The 21388-nt window shown below is 45.1% G+C and overlaps 2 protein-coding genes across 2 annotated transcripts in view; one reads left to right on the plus strand and one right to left on the minus strand.

Annotated features, from left to right (window-relative positions):
• Positions 1-11251, minus strand: part of LOC147360168 (uncharacterized) — a 90856-nt gene extending 79605 nt beyond the window's left edge. The window contains exons 1-4 of the mRNA XM_086331253.1: positions 11142-11251; positions 4347-4443; positions 3922-4085; positions 2946-3067 (exon numbers count right to left, since the gene is read on the minus strand). Coding sequence (XP_086187379.1) covers positions 2946-3067; positions 3922-4018 — 219 coding nt within the window. The 5' untranslated portion in view covers positions 4019-4085; positions 4347-4443; positions 11142-11251. The remainder of the gene's footprint in view (positions 1-2945; positions 3068-3921; positions 4086-4346; positions 4444-11141) is intronic.
• Positions 11252-15714: 4463 nt separating this feature from the next.
• LOC147360170 (WAP four-disulfide core domain protein 5-like) lies at positions 15715-18684 on the plus strand. Its single transcript, XM_086330860.1, has 4 exons — positions 15715-15899; positions 17767-17907; positions 18001-18141; positions 18514-18684. Exons 1-3 carry the CDS (start codon positions 15815-15817, stop codon positions 18138-18140), a joined length of 366 nt encoding a protein of 121 aa, XP_086186986.1. The 5' UTR covers positions 15715-15814; the 3' UTR covers position 18141; positions 18514-18684.
• The last annotated feature ends 2704 nt before the right edge of the window (positions 18685-21388 follow it).

Genomic DNA, 21388 nt, shown 5'->3' on the forward strand with positions numbered 1-21388 from the left:
ATGTCAAGATTCACTCTTGCCATCTCCTGGTTGAGCACTTCCAATTTGCCTTGATGCATGGACCTGACATTCCAGGTTCCTATGCAATATTGCTCTTTACAGCATCGGACCTTGCTTCTATCACCAGTCACAGCCACAGCTGGGTATTGTTTTTGCTTTGGCTCCATCCCTTCATTCTTTCTGGAGTTATTTCTCCACTGATCTCCAGTAGCATACGGGGCACCTACTGACCTGGAGAGTTCCTCTTTCAGTATCCTATCATTTTGCCTTTTCATACTGTTCATGGGGTTCTCAAGGCAAGAATACTGAAGTGGTTTGCCATTCCCTTCTCCAGTGGACCACATTCTGTCAGATCTTTCCACCATAACCTGCCCAATGGAGTACTATTCAGCCATAAAAAAGAATGAAATAATGCCATGTGTAGCAACATGGGTGAACCTAGAGATTATCACACTCAATGAAGAGAGTCAGAAAGAGAAAGACAAATACTGTATGATATCACTTATAGGTGGAATCTAAAATGTGACAAAAATGACCTTGTCTGTGAAACAGAAACAGACTCACAGACATAGAGAACAGACTTAGGGTTACAAGGGGGTGGGGGCGGGGAGGGATGGATTGGGGGTTTGGGATTAGCAGGTGCAAACTATAATATATAGAATGAATAAACAACAAGGCCCTCCTGTATAGCACAGGGCACTATATGCAGTATCCTGTGGTAAATCGTAATGGAAAAGCATATGAAAAAGAGTCTGTGTGGATATGGATAACTGAATCTCTTTGCTGCACAAAAGAAATGAACACAACATTGTAAATCAGTTATACTTCAATAAAAATTTTGAAAAACTAGGACTTATCATCATTTACTAGCTCTGTGTCTTTGGTTAATTAATGACGCTTTCATGACTTCAATCTTTTTGGTTTTTTTGGCTGTGCCGTGTGCCTTGCAGGACCTCAGTTCCCTGATTGAGGATGAAAGCCACACCCTCTGCACTGGAAGCGCAGAGTCTGACCCATTGGATTGTCAGGGAAGTCCCATGGTTTCAATCTTTTAACAAAATTAAAGAGGTGTATATGACCCACCTGAGGGAGTTCTAATGAGAAATAAGACAATACTTATGACATGTTTAGTGCAGGATCTGGAAGAGACAAAACACTAAGACAGAAACCATTCTTACCACCAGTGGTGTATTATATGTTTCTCAGGCCAGAAGTTTAGGCACTGCTCTTGTCTGTGCTCCAAGATGCGTGGTCCAGTCCATCCCCTGGAGAATCAGAGGGGAACCCTGGCTCCTGGGGGGTGTCTAAGGGACACTGGGCTCTCTGTTCTCTCACCCCCAACAAAGTGTCTGCTCCCCACCTCCCCTCTAGCAGAGCCCAACATACACACACAAAGAAGAGATGTTTCAGCACCAGAATATCAGGGCCGAACTGACATTCATCACTATACTTCCAGAATAATTTCACCCAACTCCCCTCAAACTGAATAGACAAAACTGAGGCTCAGAGAGAGAAAGAGATTTATCTGCAGTCATCTAGCAAGTTGGGAGGAGCCTAGAGCTAGAACTCAGGTCTCCTGACTCCCAAGTGGGGTGCCCATTGCACCCCCAGGCTCCTCCCACTTCTTCCTGGAGAACTCCATTGCACAAGGGCAGTGGGGCAGCTGAGCCAACAGCAAAGCCACGAGGTCATCCAACGTTACCGAACATACACCCTCCTGCTGTCTTCACTCCTCCAGTCTACTCTACCCCAACTTCTATGTCCCTAGAGAACTTTATTCAGCAATGACATGGAAGGATAGATGTGTCTTGCCTCCTCACTCACATCTTGAAATAGAAAGCTGGGAGAGGACATTGCTTCACCCAAAGGAATTACATGTTACTGGAGGTCACCTCAGGCATGAACAGGTGAAATGCTTCATGAGCAGGGATTTCCTGGCATCTGTCTTTCTGTCTTCTTGAAGGATACAGATTCATGGGAAACATTAGAGGAAGGGAAGGAGGGAGTCAGAGGTTTAGCCAGGAGGGTTGGTTGGTCACACTGGCAGGGTTGAACATAGCCAGGTCAGAAGTGGAGGTCAGTGGGAAGTTTAGGGGTTTATTTCCCTGATCTGAGGCCAGAGGCCAGAGGCCAAATGTCTAGGTTTCCATTTCCTGGTGAAATGGAGGCTGTAGTTCTTGGGTTGATTTTGGGATTTCTACAGTGAACCCTAGGAATAGGCCTCTTGTTCCTGCCCCGGCTCTCCTTCACACCCCAAGAACATCTGTCATGGGTCCTGTTCCACTCTCCACTGGGGACAGGAAGTCCCAATCCCACACCCATTTCCCTGGAGCTCTCAGGGGACCAGAGGTCACAGGAACCAGAAACAAATGGAGTTGAAAGCAGTCTTTTATTGGAAAGTCCATGAGGGAGGCAGTCCATGCTCAAGCTTGGGCCTCCCGGATGAGAGGAAGAAGGGGCAGTGTGGGAGAGGGTCGTGCTACAGGCACCGGGGCCTGCATCCCTGGGGACTTCACAGGTGCACAAGCACAGACTCTACCTGGTAGAAGAAAAGAGAATCGGAAACGTGAGTCAGCAGGCGAGAGACTCAGAGGCAGTGGGAGGCAGGACCACGTCCACATGCCATCCTTCTCAGGACCCCAGTTGTAGCCCCTGAGACCTCTCAGTCTCTCCATCACCTCCCATGTCCTCTCCCCACTAGCTTAGGATCGCCCTCTGCCAGTCGGCCTCTCTGCCCCTTCACGGGCCTCCTTTCCCTCCACCCATTTCTCACCTCACCGGGGATTCATACAGGTCTTCCCACAAAAGCCTTCACAGCACTTCTTGGCCCCTGGGCACTGAGCATCTCCCCAACACTGGTTAGGGGGATTCCACACGTTGCAGTGGATCGGAACCCTGGGGCAGAAGCCATGCTTGGATCGAAGTCTGGCTCGGTCTTGTGCTACGACTGGATCTTGTCCTTTGACTGGGTCTTGACCTTTCACTGGATCTTGTCCTTTGTCAGGAGATTGACCATTGACTGGACCCTTTCTGTTGAATAAAACATTTCCTTGACCTTTCGGACTACCTGTTGAAAGGAATATCCCCACATTTAGACCAATGTGTCTGCTTCAACTATCTAGTCTTTCCTCCAGGTCCAGCCACTGCTCACTGCGGTGTCCCTTAAGCTGAGAGACACTGAGATAGAAAAGGCTCACCAGGGCTAGCTAGGGTCTGAACTTTCAGATGGCTGTTCCTGGGCTTTGGGGGAAAGCTCGATAGGACCAGGTTTCCTTTGGGTGTCCATTTCTTCCCCTCACCCTCCATTCTGGGTCCTGGGGCCCTGATGAGGATATGCCAGGGAGGAGTGACTTTCAGGAGATGAGGACACATTGTCATCTTTGAGGAAACTTGGTGGAAGGACAAGGAGCTTTGAGATACATGCCAGGAGACCTGAGCTCCATCCTGCTCTGGAGATTGTCCTGACAATTCCTCACCTCGCTCTAGGTCTCAGTGTCCTGCTTTGGAAAACAGAGGTCTTCAGACTCCATGATTTCTGAGGCCCTGTTAGTTCTTAACCTCCTCTTACAGGACTGATGTGCTTTGATGGGACAGGCAGGCAGGGAAGAGACCCCCCACACCCAGGGCCCAGATTCCTGGTGCTCCTTACTTCATTGCATGTTTGTCCAAGTATCAATGCTTGAGACCAAGGTCATGTTACAACACTCCTTCCACAAACAGCCCTGATTTCTCCGTCCTGGGACAGAATGCACATGGAGTCTAGTGGGCAATTTCCTACTTCTCTGGATACACTCAAAACCTTCTGTCCAGGTGGAAGAGTGGGCTCCAGCTCTGCATGCTGCCCCTTGTCAAGACCCAGGCTGCCCCCAACATCTTCTCCTCAACCCAAGCCAGCCCCACCCAGGCCACTCATCCACTCACCTGTTACGACACCTGCCTGTGCCACCAGAGTCCCAAGGACGAGAAGGACCACCATCTGGACCAAGAAGCTTGTAGTCTTCATGTTGTCAGGAGGCATATAGCTGAGAACTGAAGCTAAGCCTAGTTTTATGCAGCTCCAGGTTGGCCTGGTGCCAAGGGTGGGTCTGTGGTATCAAAGGGATAAGACTTACTTTTTCTTAGTTCTGCCAGGAAATATCCTCCCCTATCATGAGAGGGACCTTGGGCCCTCCCCCAGGGATTATCCACAGGGAGAAATGGCGGTTGTTACATCATTTCTAATAGCTGCAAGAGTTATCTCACATTGTCACAAAGAAGTAAGGCTGGCTGGGCTGTAGGGATGATCATAACCAAATTCTTTATACTTAAAGAGTATGAAGCCCAAAGGAGAGAGAGGAATCACCCACATTCATTCAACAAGTCAGTGGTAGGGCCCGGGTACTGTTTTCATAGTCACATAGTGGTGTGACGCTCTTGAAATCTCAGTAAGAAGAGAGGGAACACCTGTAAAATAAAAGGAAGAAAGTAGAAATCATCTATAAGGTGGATATCTACAGTGCATACATCCAACAAGACTTTCACCTTTTTAGAACAGGCCCCCTGTTTCTTCCGAAGAACTCCTGGTTCTTTGTACCATCAACTTAGGAATCTAATGGGAATTTTTGATCATGAAAGCCTGACACCCAGTCACAGATCAGAGTGTGTGTGTGTGTGTGTGTGTGTGTGTATGCGTGCGTGTGGTCTATTGACATCCTTCATTTAAATGGACACTAAGGGGAAGTCCCTCCTTTTGGTAAAGATAGGAGAGATGAGCCTGAAAACTTCTGAAGCTATGGTATCAGTCTGGGAGAAGGGAATATATTGAGAAAAATAAATCTAATTCAATTAGAAAAGCAGAAAAATGATGGTAAGAGAGGCTTCAGAAGGGACCAGTCAGCCCTTCATTCCCTTTTATCTTGAGAGCAGTTCTTCCCACACCTTTCCCATAGTTCGGTTATGACCCAATAAACTACCTAAGCTAGTCTGAGTTGGTTTTTGTCACTGTTGTCCAAGTTCAGAGTAAAAAAAATGAATACCCAGATATTAGGTATTGTCCGGGAGAGAAACTGAAGTGTGGAAATAACAGTTGAATTCTGAGTGAGACAGATCGGATCAGATCAGTTGCTCATTCGTGTCCGACTCTTTGCGACCCCATGAATCGCAGCACGCCAGGCCTCCCTGTCCATCACCAACTCCCGGAGTTCACTCAGACTCACGTCCATCGAGTAAGTGATGCCATCCAGCCATCTCATCCACTGTCGTCCCCTTCTCCTCCTGCCCCCGATCCCTCCCAGCATCAGGGTCTTTTCCAATGAATCAACTCTTCGCATGAGGTGGCCAAAATACTGGAGTTTCAGCTTTAGTATCATTCCTTCCAAAGAAATCCCAGGGCTGATCTCCTTCAGAATGGACTGGTTGGATCTCCTTGCAGTCCAAGGGACTCTCAAGAGTCTTCTCCAACACCACAGTTCAAAGGCATCAATTCTTTGGTGCTCAGCCTTCTTCACAGTCCAACTCTCACATCCATACATGACCACAGGAAAAACCATAGCCTTGAGACAGGGAGGAAAGCAAACCAAGTATTTTATAGTCAAACAGTTTAAATCTCCATCCTTTGTTTCTTTGGACTCAGACCTCATCGTGTCCACCAGTGCTGCTGAAACATTAAGGAGCTATAACAAATACAAGATGTTGGAGTTGGCAGGCTACTTAAAAAAAGAAAAAGCTCATCACAAAATAAATTATGCAAACATAAAAGTGTGTAGAACTGATACTCCTTAAAGAATTAAAACATTAAAATGGCAGCCTGCACTCACGTACCAAGAACAAAAAGAGAGTGTTTCTTGTATATATGCCATATCAACATTTATTCCTCGCCAGTTTCTTACCTGTCCATCTTCCACACAGGTAACCACTTCCTTGGATTTTCTAATTTTCTGTTAACTCAAGCATCTGGCTCATTTCTCGCTGGGTTGTCTACCTTTTCCTCATTGTTTTGTAGAGAGAAGAAACTGTCACACATTACTAGTAAGACTGTATATTCATGCAACCTGTTTGAAAATACATTTGGCATAGCTAGTAAAATTAAACATGAGCAAAATCTTTTCGATTTTTACCAATCTGATGAGTGAGAAGTAATGCACTGCTGAAGGTTTTAGTTAGCATCTGTTTCAGTTGAGTTTAGTTCAGTCACTCAGTCATGTCCTACTCTTGGCAACCCCATGGCCTGCAGCACGCCAGGCTTCCCTGTCCTTCACCAACTCCTGGAGCTTGCTCAAACTCATGTCCATTGAGTCAGTGATGCCATCCAACCATCTCATCCTCCATTATCCCCTTCTCCTCCTGCCTTCAATCTTTCCCAGAATTAGGGTCTTTTCCAATGAGTCAGTTCTTTGCATCAGGTGGCCAAAGTATTGGAGATTCAGCTTCAGCATCAATCTTTACAATGAATATTCAGGACTGATTTCCTTTCGGATTGACTAGTTTGATTTCCTCGTAGTCCAAGGAGTCTTCTCCAAGAGTCTTCTCCAGCACCACAGTTCAAAAGCATCAATTCTTCAGTGCTCAGCTTTCTTTATAGTCCAGCTCGCATATCCATACATGACTACTGGAAAAACCATAGCTTTGACTAGAAAGACTTTTGTCAGCAAAGGAATGTCTCTGCTTTTTAGTATGCTGTCCAGGTTGGTCATAGCTTTTCTTCCCAGGAGCAAGTGTCTTTTAATTTCATGGCTGCAGTCACCATCTGAAGTGATTTTAGAGCTCAAGAAAATAAAGGAGTACTTCAAGGCTGTATATTGTCACCCTGATTATTTAACTTATATGCAGAGTACATCATGTGAAATGCTGGGCTGGATGAAGCACAAGCTGGAATCAAGATTGCCAGGAGAAATATCAACAACCTCACATACGTAGATGACACCTCCCTTATGGCAGAAAGTAAAGAGGAACTAAAGAGCCTCTTGAAAGTGAAAGAGGAGAGTGAAAAAGCTGGCTTAAAACTCAAGAGTCAAGAAACTAAGATTATGGCATCCGGTACCATCACTTCATGGCAAGTAGACGGGGAAACGATGGAAACAGTGAGAGACTTTAGCATTTCTCCATCATGAATTATTTCAAGCATTTTTCATATCTTAAAAGCTACTTATATTTCTTTATCTGAAAACATTATTTCTTTTGCTCATTTTCCTATATATTCTTTAGCTTTTTTCTTGTCAATTTCTAGCACTCCTTACATATTATAGAGAAAGGTCTTTATCTGTGATATGGTTTGTAAGTAAAAATTTTAACTCATTCTTAGACCTGCTCAAAATAGCTCAGGGTGGCACTCTTTTCTCCTGTTCTCTAGATAATGCCTGCTGTTGTTCGATTCTTTCTGCTCTGGACTTATGCATTTCTGCTTCATGATATCCTTAAATTCGTGAAATTGTTTCATTAATGTTTTCAATTCACGTGACAAAAAAAAGTCCTAAATACTACAAAAGGATCATAGAAAAAGTAACTTTCTAAACTGTAACTGACACAAGAAAAAGTAGAAAACCATTGCAAAGATGGAAACAACGGTCAACAATATTTGACCAAAAAAAAGCACCAGGATCAGACCTCTTCGTAAGCATATTCTATAAGGCAAACAAGGAACAACTAATTCTAATATGACATAAATAGAAAATAAGAAACAATTCCCAGCATGTCATATGAAGTATACATAATCTTGATAGCAGAGCTTAATAAGGACTCATGTCAATTATATGTCAATAAAGCTGTTTACAAATAAAATTATCAACAAGGATTCTATGAAAAAGGAAGATTTTAAGTAAATCTTATTCACAGAACATAGATTCATGAACACAAAAACCAACTATGTTCATAAAATTTCAAACAGATCTACAGATAATTGTTAGAATCAATGAGAATTTATCACAATAGATGCATACAAAGGAAATATACAAAACTCAGTGGTACTACATAAATCAACAACACAAATCAGCAAATGAAACTTCAATAATTTTTCAGTTCAGTTCAGTTCAGTCGCTCAGTCGTGTCCGACTCTTTGCAACCCCATGAATCGCAGCATTCCAGGCCTCCCTGTCCATCACCAACTCCTGGAGTTCACCTAAACTCATGTGCATTGAGTAGGTGATGCCATCCAGCCATCTCATCCTCTGTCGTCCCCTTCTCCTCCTGCCCCCAATGCCTCCCAGCATCAGGGTCTTTTTCAATTAGTCAACTCTTCGCATGAGATGGCCAAAGTATTGGAGTTTCAGCCTCAGCATCAGTCCTTCCAATGAACACCCAGGACTGGTCTCCTTTAGGATGGACTGGTTGGATCTCCTTGCAGTCCAAGGGACTCTCAAGAGTCTTCTCCAACACCACAGTTCAAAAGCACCAATTCTTTGGTGCTCAGCTTTCTTCACAGTCCATCTCTCATATCCATACATGACCACTGGAAAAACCATAGCCTTGACTAGACAGACCTTTGTTGGCAAAGTAATATCTCTGCTTTTTAATGTGCTATCAATAATTTGTATAATCATATAAAACATGAAGAGCTTATAAATACACATAATAGGTTTTGTGCAGAAACACTACAAAGAAAATTATAAAACTTTAGTGACAGACATTTTTAATACCCCCAAATCAGAAACGTATATGATGTTCATGGATTGGAATACTCAATATGATAAGCATGCCAATTCTCTTCAAATTGATTTTCAGTCTCAATGCAATCAAACCCCCAGAAAAGTTTTTGCAAAAGTAAACCAAGAGAAACTTGGCAATGCAATTCTGAAATGCATACAAAAAATGCAAAAGGCAAGATAGCAAAAATACTCTTGAAGAAGAATAATTTAATAAGACTTGATGTAGGCGATATCAAGTTTTATTTTAAAGCTGTAATAATTATGATAAAGTGGTATTACAACAACCATAGACAGATACGCCAATGAAAAAAAATAGAGCCACCAGAGAGATGACTTGCGCATATTGAGAGTAGGTTTCTAACTTGGTTATAGTAAACAAATATCGCTACTGTCATATTAAGAAGGTTGCACATCATAATATTAATATACATTCCCTAAGTGGTTGAAGATCCAACCAGCCCATTCTAAAGGAGATCAGTCCTGGGTGTTCTTTGGAAGGAATGATGCTAAAGCTGAAACTCCAGTACTTTGGCCACCTCATGTGAAGAGTTGACTCACTGGAAAAGACTCTGATGCTGGGAAGGACTGGGGGCAGGAGGAAAAGGGTATGACAGAGGATGAGATGGCTGATGGCATCACCAACTTGATGGACATGAGTTTGAGTGAACTCCGGGAGATGGTGATGGACAGGGAGGCCTGGCGTGCTAGGATTCATGGGGTCGCAAAGAGTCGGATACGACTGAGCAACTGAACTGAACTGAACTGAAGTGGTTGAAGGAGGATACAGGTTAAGAAGGCAGGATAGAAGGAAGGAGAAGAAAAATAAATAAATGTTGCTTTACCAAAAAACTCATCATGTCTGATGGGATCCTGTTACATTTATAAATATATTACCAAGAAATGAATATCACTAGATCTCTGTTTACTGACTTCCAGTGATGTCCATGCAATCTTACCAACAGAAAAAAAAGTTGGAGAGTACTATATGGGTTTTGATAATATTCCAGTTGAACATAGAACTCCTGTATATGAAAATACTTATGTGTGAAAAAGGAAAAGTGTTTGAAGGAATAGCCACTGCTGTGAATACTGGTTACATGATGATGATGGGACGGGAAAGAGGACAAGCAGGGTAGCTCTGCCTTTATCCATATCAGTTTCTAATTTTTTTCTTGTTACAACGGTTGATGAAAGTTCAGTTAACAATTAAGAAGAAAGGGAATTTTATTTGAACCAGACTAGGATTATAACCCGGAAGAGAGACTCTCAGAAAGCTCTGAGAAACTGTTCCGCCAGGTGCAAGTTGAAGGCACAGGCATACACATTTTTGAAACAAAGGATCACATATCAAAGTGACATACTGATATTTTATACAAAGTTCACCAAGGACCATAGTGCCGGTAAGCCCATATAAAGAGGGTGGGAAGTCTATGATCTCCTGCAGAGTTGGGAAAGAATACTGTCCTTTGAAGAAATTATATTGCTAATGTCAGAAGAAAGGGGAAAATGTTATCTTTATGGTCAAGCAGATGTTCCTATCTTCGAGGAAGTTTGGTTAATATGTAATGCAAGTGCACACTACACGTTAGGGAGGAAGGGAAGAGGCCCAAATGGATGCAAGAGAGAATTTTATGTCCAATTTTTTCTTATCCTGCCTGGAAATAAGAATTTTATTTCATCACAGCAAAATCACTACTCTTATGATCTGAACATATTGAATAAAGAAAATCAAAATTCATAATTTGTTGTTGTTTAGTCGCTAAGTTGTGTCCAACTCTTTTGCAACCTCATGGACTGTAGCCCCCCAGGCTCCTCTGTCCATGGGATTTCTCAGGCAAGAATACTGGGGAGGGTTGCCATTTCCTTCTCCAGGGGATCTTCCTGACCCTGGGATCAAACTCACATCTCCTGCATTGGCAGGCAGATTCTTCACCACTGAGCCACCAAAATTCATTACAGGTTAGAATAAAGCACTCAAGTAATCACGTGAGTGGAGAAAATAGGGTAATTGAGAGTTGCATCTAAAGAAATGATTATATACACATATAATCATTATAAGTGTTACAAAGGGATGTATAAAATATGTCATAATGTAAAAGTAAAACAGTGCATGAATCAGAGGCAGTCAAAAGAAATCACCTAGGTAGTTCAAGCAGAAAAAGAATTTCAGCTATTGTATGAGCACATCTCATTGTAAGAACCCGAATCACCCGTGAAATCCTGGATATGAAAGAGTCTGGGGGAAGATAGGCATTTGATTTACAACCCCTGCAGGAAGGCAGTCTGGGAGCAGCTGAAATGCATGTAGATGGAGACTCTGCACAGTACCTGCCATACCCCAGCTCCCTCCCATACTTACACTTCCAATTAGAAAATATTCACGTCTCAGAAAGCAAAGTGCCCACCTAGAGTGGGAGCTGAAGTGAGTGGGTCTGAGAATAAGCAAGGCAGGACACAAGTGCTGGGAGATATGAATTAAATAAATAGAGAAGAATACAGGGTATTTATGAGAGCGGTTGTTACCTTGCAATGCTGGAGTAATATCTCATAGTGGCCAGGTCTGATGGTGGGAGCCCTCCTCTTTCAACAAGTGCCTAGGAAAGAGAAGTCCACCTATGTATTAGGAAAACTGCAACAGAGGAGGGAGCCCTTGAGCTAAATTCAGAAACCTATTACTTCCAACCCTTCCCACTCAAATAAGATACTCCTTTCAAAAGATAGTTCCTGACTCTGATTTTAAAATCAGAAAGAAATTTGGAAATCATATAAGCTGTATAAAAGCTCACATTATAGTAAACACAAGATGAATGCAAGTAAATATTGTGGTCTTTCAAGATAAAAATAGAAGCCTTCAGGAGGCCAACACCCCTCCTCCAACTAAAAAAGAAACAAAACCTTAAAAAACCAGGTTGTAAGACAGCAATACTCAATGCCAGAAAATAGTGAAGCAAAACTTAGATACTCTATGGAAGAAAATACGCACTGAGGATTTTTGTACAACTTATTTGTCCTTGACCTAAATATATTTGTAAATGTGCAAGAACTCAAGAAATATTGTTTCTGATAACTTTCCTGGGGAGTTTCCAAGAGACAAGATTTATTCAATCAAGAAACATTTGCAGGAATTAGCAACATGATTATTATTGAGTACTGAACATTTTCATTGTGGAATTAGGTCTGATGAAGGAGTAATAAATAGTATGTAAATGTGACCTATTGTGATAAAGTACAAATACCAAAATTTCCATCAGATAGGAGGATGAGGGAGAGAGGTAGCTCAAAGAGTAAGTCCACTGACTGCTTTATATATAAAAGCTTCAAGTCAAAGGATATTTAAAACACATAAGCTTCAGCAAAATTAAAAACTTGTGCATCAAAGGATCCTAGCAGGATAGTGAGAAGATCCTGCTGAGAAGAAGAAACAAACCAGGTCTCTGATAAGGGCCTATGACCCAGACTATACAAAGATCTCACAACTCCACATTAAAAAGATGAACAGCCCAATTTAAAAATGGGCAAAGAACTTAGACATTTCTCTGAAGATACACAAGTGGCCAGTGAGCACCAGGAAAAGATGCTCAACATCACTAGTCATTGCTGCTGCTAAGTCACTTCAGTTGTATCCAACTCTTTGCAACTCCACGGACTGTAGCCTGCCAGGCTCCTCCGTCCATGGCATTTTCCAGGCAAGAATACTGGAGTGGGTTGCCATTTCCTTCTCCAGTCATTAGTCATTAGGCAGATGCAAATCAAAATCACAAGATACCACTTCATACCCAATAGTGTGACTTTAAGAAAAAAAAAATTAATGGAAAATGACAAGCATCGACCAGGAGGTGAAGAAATTGGAACCCTTGTACATTGCTGGGGAGAAGGTAAAATGGTGTGAACTCTGTGCAAAACAGCCTGACAGTTCCTCCGAAAGGTCAGCATAGAATTACCAGATGACTCAGCAATTCCACTCCCAGATGTATATGTAAAAGAACTGAAAACAGGAAGTTCTGGTCCATGACTGAGACACAGGAGGCTCCTCAACTCACCTCCACCCCTGGTCACACAAAGTTGACAGCTACAACACAAAGCCATTGAAGGAAATCCAGTAATGAGTTGAGCCAGTGCTACATATTGGGCAAGCAAGAAAATACTCACATTGGAGAGGGTCTTGGCACACCCTCAAGCCACGAAGACCAAAGAAGGTGGCTTGGACAATTACAAGGGTTCGAGACACAACCAAGAGCTTGGGAGGGTGGGATGACGAGGTTCCTCTCCTATATGTGGTCATTGCTATATGTGGAAGACGTTGCTATTTTATCTAATGCCCAGCAGCCAGTACAGACTGTGGAGGAAAATGAAGTCTCCACACTGGGTCTTGCACATTTTCCCCACACCTGCAGGTAGCTCCCTACTGGGCACACCCACTTTCCCTGCAGGCTCCAACCCAGACCAGCAACCCTCAGCTCTGCTAGCCCTGCCATCTCACCTCATTATGTCCCAGGAATATCAGAACGTGTTCTGCAACAGTTTACTGGGAGGTCCCTGCTCTTTAAGCATCTCTCCTGTTGGAGTCTGAGATTCAGCTCCACTGGCAGGCACTCCATCTGCCTGGTTGGCATAGTAACCTCCTTCCTGTGGTCTCTTTTGAGAAATAAATGATAAGGCAAAACACGCTGAGTCTCTGATATGTTAGAATAATTTAGTGGCATGAGCAGTGTCCTCTCAGTTCAGTTCAGTTCGATCGCTCAGTCACGTACGACTCTGTGAGCCCATGGACTGCAGCACGCCAGGCCTCCCTGTCTATCACCAACTACCGGAGTTTACCCAAACTCATGTCGATTGAGTCAGTGAAGCCATCCAACCATCTCATCCTCTGTTGTCCCCTTCTCCTCCCGCCTTCAATCTTTTCCAGCATCAGGGTCTCTTCACATGAGTCAGTTCTTTGCATCAAGTGGCCAAAGTATTGGAGTTTCAGCTTCAACAGCAGTCCTTCCAATGAACACTCAGGACTCATCTCCTTTAGGATGGACTGGTTGGATCTCCTTGCAGTCCAAGGGACTCTCAAGAGTCTTCTCCAACACCACAGTTCAAAAGCATCAATTCTTTGGCGCTCAACTTTCTTTACAGTCCACCTCTCACATCCATACATGACTACTGGAAAAACCATAGCCCTGACTATATGGACCTCTGTTGACAAAGTAATGTCTCTGCTTTTTAATATGCTATCTAAGTTGGTCATAACTTCTTCCAAAGACTAAGCGTCTTTTAATTTCATGGCTGCAGTCACCATCTGCAGTGATTTTGGAGCCCATAAAAATAAAGTCTGCCACTATTTCCACTGTTTCCCCATCTATTTGCCATGAAGTGATGGGACCGGATGCCATGATCTTCGTTTTCTGAATGTTGAGCTTTAAGCCAACTTTTTCACTCTCCTCTTTCACTTTCAAGAGCCTCTTTAGTTCTTCTTTGCTTTCTGCCATAAGGGTGGTGTCATCTGCATATCTGAGGTTATTGATATTTCTCCCGGCAATCTTGATTCCAGCTTGTGCTTCATCCAGCCCAGTGTTTCTCTAGACAATAATAATTTGGGGGTAGGGAAGACTTAAGGGGTGGCAGGAACCTACAGTGGAAGGGGGATTTTCCTAGACAGACCCCAGTGACCTCACGGCTCTGCTGTCCATGCACTGGTCTCACAGTCCTGTTCCAAGGAGGTGCCAAGGAAGTTCAAGTTCCTGGAAGGAGATACTCTGAGTGACTTCAAGAACAGTGGCCTGGAAGTCAGTCTCAGCTTTGCCGTGAACTTGCTGTGTGACCTCAGGAAAATAGCTCTCCTTCTCTGAGCTTCAGTTTGGGATTTAGATTTTTATTGAACTTTCTTGTGAACAACAGCCAAGTAGTCTGTGTAGTTTGTAATTAGGAATAAAAATCAGCCTCATAAAATTTTCCTTCTAAACAAAGCTGCCAAGGGGATGCCAGAATTTCCAAAGTCACATCAGATCATGAACTACAGGGCCCTTCTTTTCCTGAGAGCTTAGAAGATAGCATGAGGTTAAACCCCCAGGAGCACTTCCTGATTGTGAGGGTTGTCCTGGACTGGAACATTCTCTTCGTTTCTCAGGGTCAGAGGAGGTATCGCCTCGCTTCCGAGAACAGGATGGGGATCATGGAGAAGCGATGTTCTCACGAAGAAGACATCCCAGCCTAGTTAAGAATTAACTGTGTCTTTGAGCCAGCCCCCTCCCATCTACAGCCGACTGTTCCCTCATCTTTCAAATGGGAGGGCGGGGAGGATGGCCTTGATCTCCTCCTGTCCTGGTGAGTTACTCAGGTTCAGTACATTTCCGCTTGGGGCCCCTTAGGACTCTGAGCTCCACTTATCTCTCTTCCACCAAACACAGGAGCCAGATGATGTGAAATCTAGGCGGGGGTGCTTGGCTGAGATGACCTTTTGCTCAGGATCCCTTAGGGCCAGGGAAGGGGTCCCAGAGGCCACCTTCAACCTCTGTGACCAGCCACCGCAGCCAAACCTAAAGCCTCGCTCCATCATCCACCCCTGATAGCTCAGCCAGCTCCAAGCAGAGGGCAGTTCTACCAGATGCCACTGAAGGTGATCTTACTAAAGGCAGGATGGTCTCTCTCTCTCATCCATCAGAGCCCAAGAGGAGAGACCAGGGCTGGCCCCACTCACTGGGGCAGCCTGGGCCAGCTGTCTCCAGCAGAGAGCGCTAATCCTAACTTGAATGCTTCCCTTCGCAGGTCTCAGAGCTCTGCAAACCCTTCCTGGACATTCAAAGCTGACTTCTGTCCTCCACCTAAGCCACGGCTGGGGCTTCAAGATGTTAGAGACCTAAGGAAGGGACCATCTGACTCAACAACTCTCACCCTTTATACAAATGAGAAAACCTGAAGTCCAAACACGGACAAGGCTTGTCCAAATCACAACCCAAGTAGGCGATACAGGCAGGACCGGATCCCAGTCCCTGACACGCAGGGCAAGTCCTCACCCATCGTCAATTCTTACACAAGCAGCCTTGCACGGTGGCTCTTGGGCAGGGGGTGGGGCCAGGATGAGACAGACACATACCACTCTGTTTATCCCCTCTCCTTCCTCCCTTAACTCAGTTGCTCTAGCCTCCCAAGGTTAGTAGGTGTTAATCTGGGGGCCTCTGGGTTCTACCTTATCAGGTGTCAGCAACAGAAACATGAGAGCCCAGAGCCTCCTCCTCCTGGTGGCCCTCCTGGGTTTGGAGAGCCAGTTACCTGCTGCCTTGGGCAGGAGGAAGGGAGGTGAGTATGGGTAGGTTCCTCGGCTCCAAGGACAGAGGTGGTTTCTACCTTTAAGGCGAGAATAAGGGTTTGGGGGAAGGTAGGCAATGAAGTGTAAGTGTGTGTGTGTGTGTGTGTGTGTGTGTGCACACGTGTGCCCACTTCTTAGTACTTTCAGCAGCTTGCCTCTTGTCTGTACATCTTCATGCCTGTCAGCCTGTTTGCGTGTGCAGCTGTAAATGTTTTCTTGCCAGTTTCCTGGTGCTTGCCTGTCTACACATCTGAGTGTAGGACTGTGTTCACATGCATGCGTCTACCTCTAGTTAAACGTGTAGCTTTGTGCCTGCTTGTCAGTGTGATCTGCGTCTGCCCATGTATCCCTAGGGACGACTGCACACGTGTGTGTCTGAGCCTGCATGCATGTCCGTGTGAGAACACGTGTCTTCCTGTGCCTCTGGGGAGGGTTGGAGTGGACGGTCGGTCCCTGCTCTTTGGTGTCTCCATGGGGGCGTCTGGACCTGTGGGTCTGCATGGCAGGGAGATGGTCTTTTCTGTCATCCTCTGTGGAAACGAGGTCTGGACTGGCCCCCTGCCCATCTTGTTTGTGTCCTTCTCCAGGCTTCTCTGTCTCCCAGCCCAATCTGTGAAAGGGACTCCGGAGTTGTGTACAACTCTGGGTTCGGGGATCTGTCAGAAGGAAGCTCTACCTACTCTACCTCTCTTCTCCTCCACCTCCTTTAAAAGGCTGAGTCTGACCTGTCAACAGATGGCAGAGGCTGGGGCTGCAGAGATAGCCAGACAGGTGCCTCCCCACCCAGGCGATGCCTCCACTTCCATCCCTTCTGGGCCTGTAACACTCTGACCACACCGGTGTGTGTATATGACTGTGTCTCTGTGTATATGTCTGTGAGTGGGGAGCCTGGATTTGGAGAGAAGGTTAGGGAAGGCAGATGAAAACTTGAGAGTAATACATGGGGCAAAAAACAGGGCCTACAAAGAGAAGCAGCTTGGAGTTGATCAGGAGCCGCCATGTGGAGACAGGGTAGACGAAGAAACCAGAGTCATGGGCTGGGGCCAGGCCAGGCGCGGTCTAGTTGCCCCGGTGGAGATTATGAACTTCGTTGTTTTTTTTTTTCCCCGCCTTATATGTCATCTGAGTCTCAAACCAACCGTGGGAGGATGGAGTCTAGCTTCCCATTTCACAGACAGAAAACTGAGGCTTGGAGTACCAAACAAACTAAAAAACAACAACAACAAAAGCCTTGCCAACCATTTACAACAGCATGGATGGACCTTGAGGCCATTATGCTAAGTGAAATAAATCAGAGAAAGATAAATACCATATGGGATTATCTAAAAAACAAAAAACCAAGCTCATAGATACAGAAAACACTTGGTGGTTGTTGCCAAAGGTAGGGTGTAGGGGTGGGAGTGAAATGGGTGAAGGGTTCAAAACGTACACACTTCCGGATATAAAATAAGTCACGAAGATACAGTGTACAGCATGACGACTACAGTTAATAATGCTACAATCCACATTTGGATGTAGCTAAAAGAACTGATCTTAAACATTCTTATCACAAGAAAAACAATTTAACTATGTATGGTGACCGACGTTAATGAGACACTGTGGTGATCGTTTTGCAGGACATACAAAAATAAATCATCACATTGCACACCTGAAACTAACATAATGTTACATTTCACTTTAGATGTCAATAAAAAATTAAAAAAAAAAAAAAGCAAGTCCATTCCAAAAAAAAAAAAGTTGCAAACAATGGGCAAAGAAGTACGGAATGGAGAATTTAGATCGCGCGATCCCCAGGACAGCGCTTATACTGAATTCTGAACTGCCTCCAGTAGCAAAATTTGGGGAGTTCTCTTACAGAGAAGTCTGGGGGCTGCCCACCGGATGACGGGCCCTGCCTCCTCTCCGTGCCTGATCAGTGTCTGCACGACAGCCAGTGTCCCTCAGGGATGAAGTGCTGTCACCAAGGGTGCTTCCTCCAGTGTGTCCGGAAGGTTTCAGGTAAGGGTCCCTCTCCACCTTGCTGAGTGCCAGCCAGACCCCAGACCCCAGGGCCGGGGCACAGGCAGGGCTCACCCGGTCCCCGTGTTGCAGTTAAGATGGGCAGATGCCCCGAGGACCGTCTGCGCTGCGTTAGCCCCGTGCAGCACCTGTGCTCCAAGGACTCGGACTGCCAGGGCCGCAAGCGGTGCTGCCTGGGTGCCTGCGGCCGGGACTGCAGAAACCCCGTCTGAGGTAGGGCTGCGTGTGCCTCGGGCAAGCTCCTTCCCTCTCTGAGCCCCAGCCCTAAGAGATTCCTCGAGTTCAACCAGCTGAACAGGAACCTTCCCAGAAGCCTGGGCCTCCTGTGGCCAGCACTGGAAAAGTGGATGGGGTGGGAGGGGTCCTCTAGGATGACAGAGGAACTGGGGGTCCCTGTTCTCTTGCTGAACTCCTATCACCTGGACCACAGCCCTAAACACTCGGAGCTTCAGTTTGCCCTTGTGAAGGAGGGTGGGGGATCCTGCCTTCGTGGCTGGGCTGATGGGGCCTCGATGAGGGAATTGGGCCCAGAACCCAGAGCTTTATTATGGAAAGGGGGTTAACCTTTTCCTTCTCTCTCCTCAGGCTAATTCTGGCTTAGGATCCATAACTCTGAACCTCGGGATGGGGTTCTCTGCAGGAAGATATGAAGATGGGTGGGGTCTGGGACACAGCAACCCAGAGAGAAGCCCCTCTGCCAGTGGAAATTCCAACCTTTTAATAAACACTGTTCTAGAAGAATTTTCCAAACATCAATCTGTTCACAGTGTTCGCCATACCTGCAAAATAGCATCATAATATTTTGTGTATTGCCTGTACTCCTATTGACCTAATGTTTTTCTTCCAAGGGACTCACTTTTGTATAAAAATAAATTTACTTGAGAAGAAAAACTGGATATCACTACTTTAAATGGGATAAGCAGGGTCACTTGTCACAAACAGAATGTAAGTGTAAAAGCAGATGCAATGAAAGCAATTAAGTTCCATGTAACTAAATCATGTCTAATTAAATGATATGAAATAATAATACTAGATTCTGGCTAGATACTGCCACCTGCCAGAACTGTGAGCATGAAGCCTGCTCTATGTTTCTGTTGTGATAAAGGAAGATTAACGAGGGTTAAAGAGACGTTAAAGACGCAGATCTCTAATCTGGGATATTCTTGCTGGTGTAATCAGAAGGATTAAAAAGAACTTTCTCAATGCAAGAGTCACTGTTGTACGATGTTGCATCCAGACACACCCTACGATCATTTGGGAAATGTCTGAACAGGTGAGATGTCATTATTTATGGGTGGGTCTGACTCTACCATTGGATAATAACTCACTGGCCTCCAGTTCTTGTGGGCCTGGTCCATAGTCAGAGCTTAATGAGTGGGGGTGTCAAGGGAATGACAGCCATCCCAAGTGGCACTAGTGGTAAAGAACCCGCCTGCCAATGCAGGAGATGTAAGAGATTAGGGTTCAATCCCTGGGTCGGGAAGATGTGCTGGAGAAGGAAAACGGCAACCCACTCCAACATTCTTGCCTGGAGAATCCCATGGAGAGGGGAGCCTGGTGGGCTACAGTCCATAGGGTAGCAAAGAGTCAGACACTACTGAAGCAACTTAGCGTGCACACGCGTGCATACACACACACACACACACACACACACACACAGCCATCCCAAGGGACATTCCTGAGAGTGATCCCCAGCAGACAGCAAGCAGGAAAAGGTCCATCCTACAACAAGAGGGAAATGAATTCTGCCAACACTCTGTGAGCTAGAAGAGAACTTCAAACACCAGATGAGAACCATGACCCTGGCTGACACCTTCAACCTAGTAAGACCCTGGGTAGAGAATCCAGCCGTGTCATGCCCAGATTTCTGATCCACAGAAACTATGAGGTGATTAATTTCGTATTTCTTCAATTTCTAGGGAGATCAGGTTCAATCCCTGGTTGGGGAACTAGATCCCATATGCCACAGCTAAGAGTTTGCATGAAGTGAAGTGAAGTCGGTCAGTTGTGTCCGACTTTTTGCGACCCCGTGGACTGTAGCCTACCAGGCCCCTCTGTCCTTGGGATTTTCCAGGCAAAAGTACTGGAGTGGGTTGCTATTTCCTTCTCCAGGGGATTTTCTCAACCCAGGGATCGAATCTAGGTCTCCTGCATTGCAGGCAGATGCTTTACTGTCTGAGCCACCAGGGAAGCCCTGGTGTTTACATGCTGCAACTAAAAAATAGAAAAAAAGACCCCACATGTTGCAAGTAAAAGAGCCCACATGTGGGGCATCCCTGGTGGCTCAGATGGTAAAGATTCCACATGCCACAGCTAAGACCTGGTCAGATCAGATCAGATCAGATCAGTTGCTCAGTCATGTCCGACTCTTTGCAACCCCATGAATCGCAGCACGCCAGGCCTCCCTGTCAATCACCAACTCCTGGAGTTCACTCAGACTCACATCCATCGAGTCAGTGATGCCATCCAGCCATCTCATCCTCTGTCGTCCCCTTCTCCTCTTGCCCCCAATCCCTCCCAACATCAGAGTCTTTTCCAATGAGTCAACTCTTTGCATGAGGTAGCCAAAGTACTGGAGTTTCAGCTTCAGCATTGTTCCTTCCAAAGAAATCCCAGGGCTGATCTCCTTCAGAATGGACTGGTTGGATCTCCTTGCAGTCCAAGGGACTCTCAAGAGTCTTCTCCAACACCACAGTTCAAAAGCATCAATTCTTCAGCGCTCAGCCTTCTTCACAGTCCAACTCTCACATCCATACATGACCACTGGAAAAACCATAGCCTTGACTAGATGAACCTTTGTTGGCAAAGTAATGTCTCTGCTTTTGAATATGCTATCTAGGTTGGTCATAACTTTCCTTCCAAGGAGTAAGTGTCTTTTAATTTCATGGCTGAAGTTACCATCTGTAGTGATTTTGGAGCCCAGAAAAATAAAGTCTGACACTGTTTCCACTGTTTCCCAATCTATTTCCCATGAAGTGATGGGACCGGATGCCATGATCTTCGTTTTCTGAATGTTGAGCTTTAAGCCAACTTTTTCACTCTCCTCTTTCACTTTCATCAAGAGGCTTTTTAGTTTCTCTTCACTTTCTGCCATAAGGCTGGTGTCATCTGCATATCTGAGGTGATTGATATTTCTCCCAGCAATCTTGATTCCAGCTTGTGTTTCTTCCAGTCCAGTGTTTCTCATGATGTACTCTGCATATAAGTTAAATAAACAGGGTGACAATATACAGCCTTGACATACTCCTTTTCCTATTTGGGACCAGTCTGTTGTTCCATGTCCAGTTCTAACTGTTGCTTCCTGACCTGCATACAAACTTCTCAAGAGGCAGATCAGGTGGTCTGGTATTCCCATCTCTTTCAGAATTTTCCACAGTTGTACAGCCAAATAAATAAATACTAAAAACAAACAACCTCTCCCAAAGTAATACCTGGATTTTGAAGACAGCACAAAAGTGAA

The sequence above is a fragment of the Bos grunniens genome, chromosome 13, assembly GCF_055505025.1.
Source record: "Bos grunniens cultivar Pamir isolate PY7600 chromosome 13, Bosgru_T2T1.0, whole genome shotgun sequence".
NCBI lineage: Eukaryota > Metazoa > Chordata > Mammalia > Artiodactyla > Bovidae > Bos > Bos grunniens.

Excerpts from the sequence above, each read along its gene's own strand:
- LOC147360170 (XM_086330860.1), top strand. The coding sequence starts at position 15,815 with ATGAGAGCCCAGAGCCTCCTCCTCCTGGTGGCCCTCCTGGGTTTGGAG. Across the intron at positions 15,900-17,766 it reads CTTGGGCAGGAGGAAGGGAG|AGAAGTCTGGGGGCTGCCCA; the intron begins GTGAGTATGGGT and ends GTTCTCTTACAG. Across the intron at positions 17,908-18,000 it reads GTGTGTCCGGAAGGTTTCAG|TTAAGATGGGCAGATGCCCC; the intron begins GTAAGGGTCCCT and ends CCCGTGTTGCAG.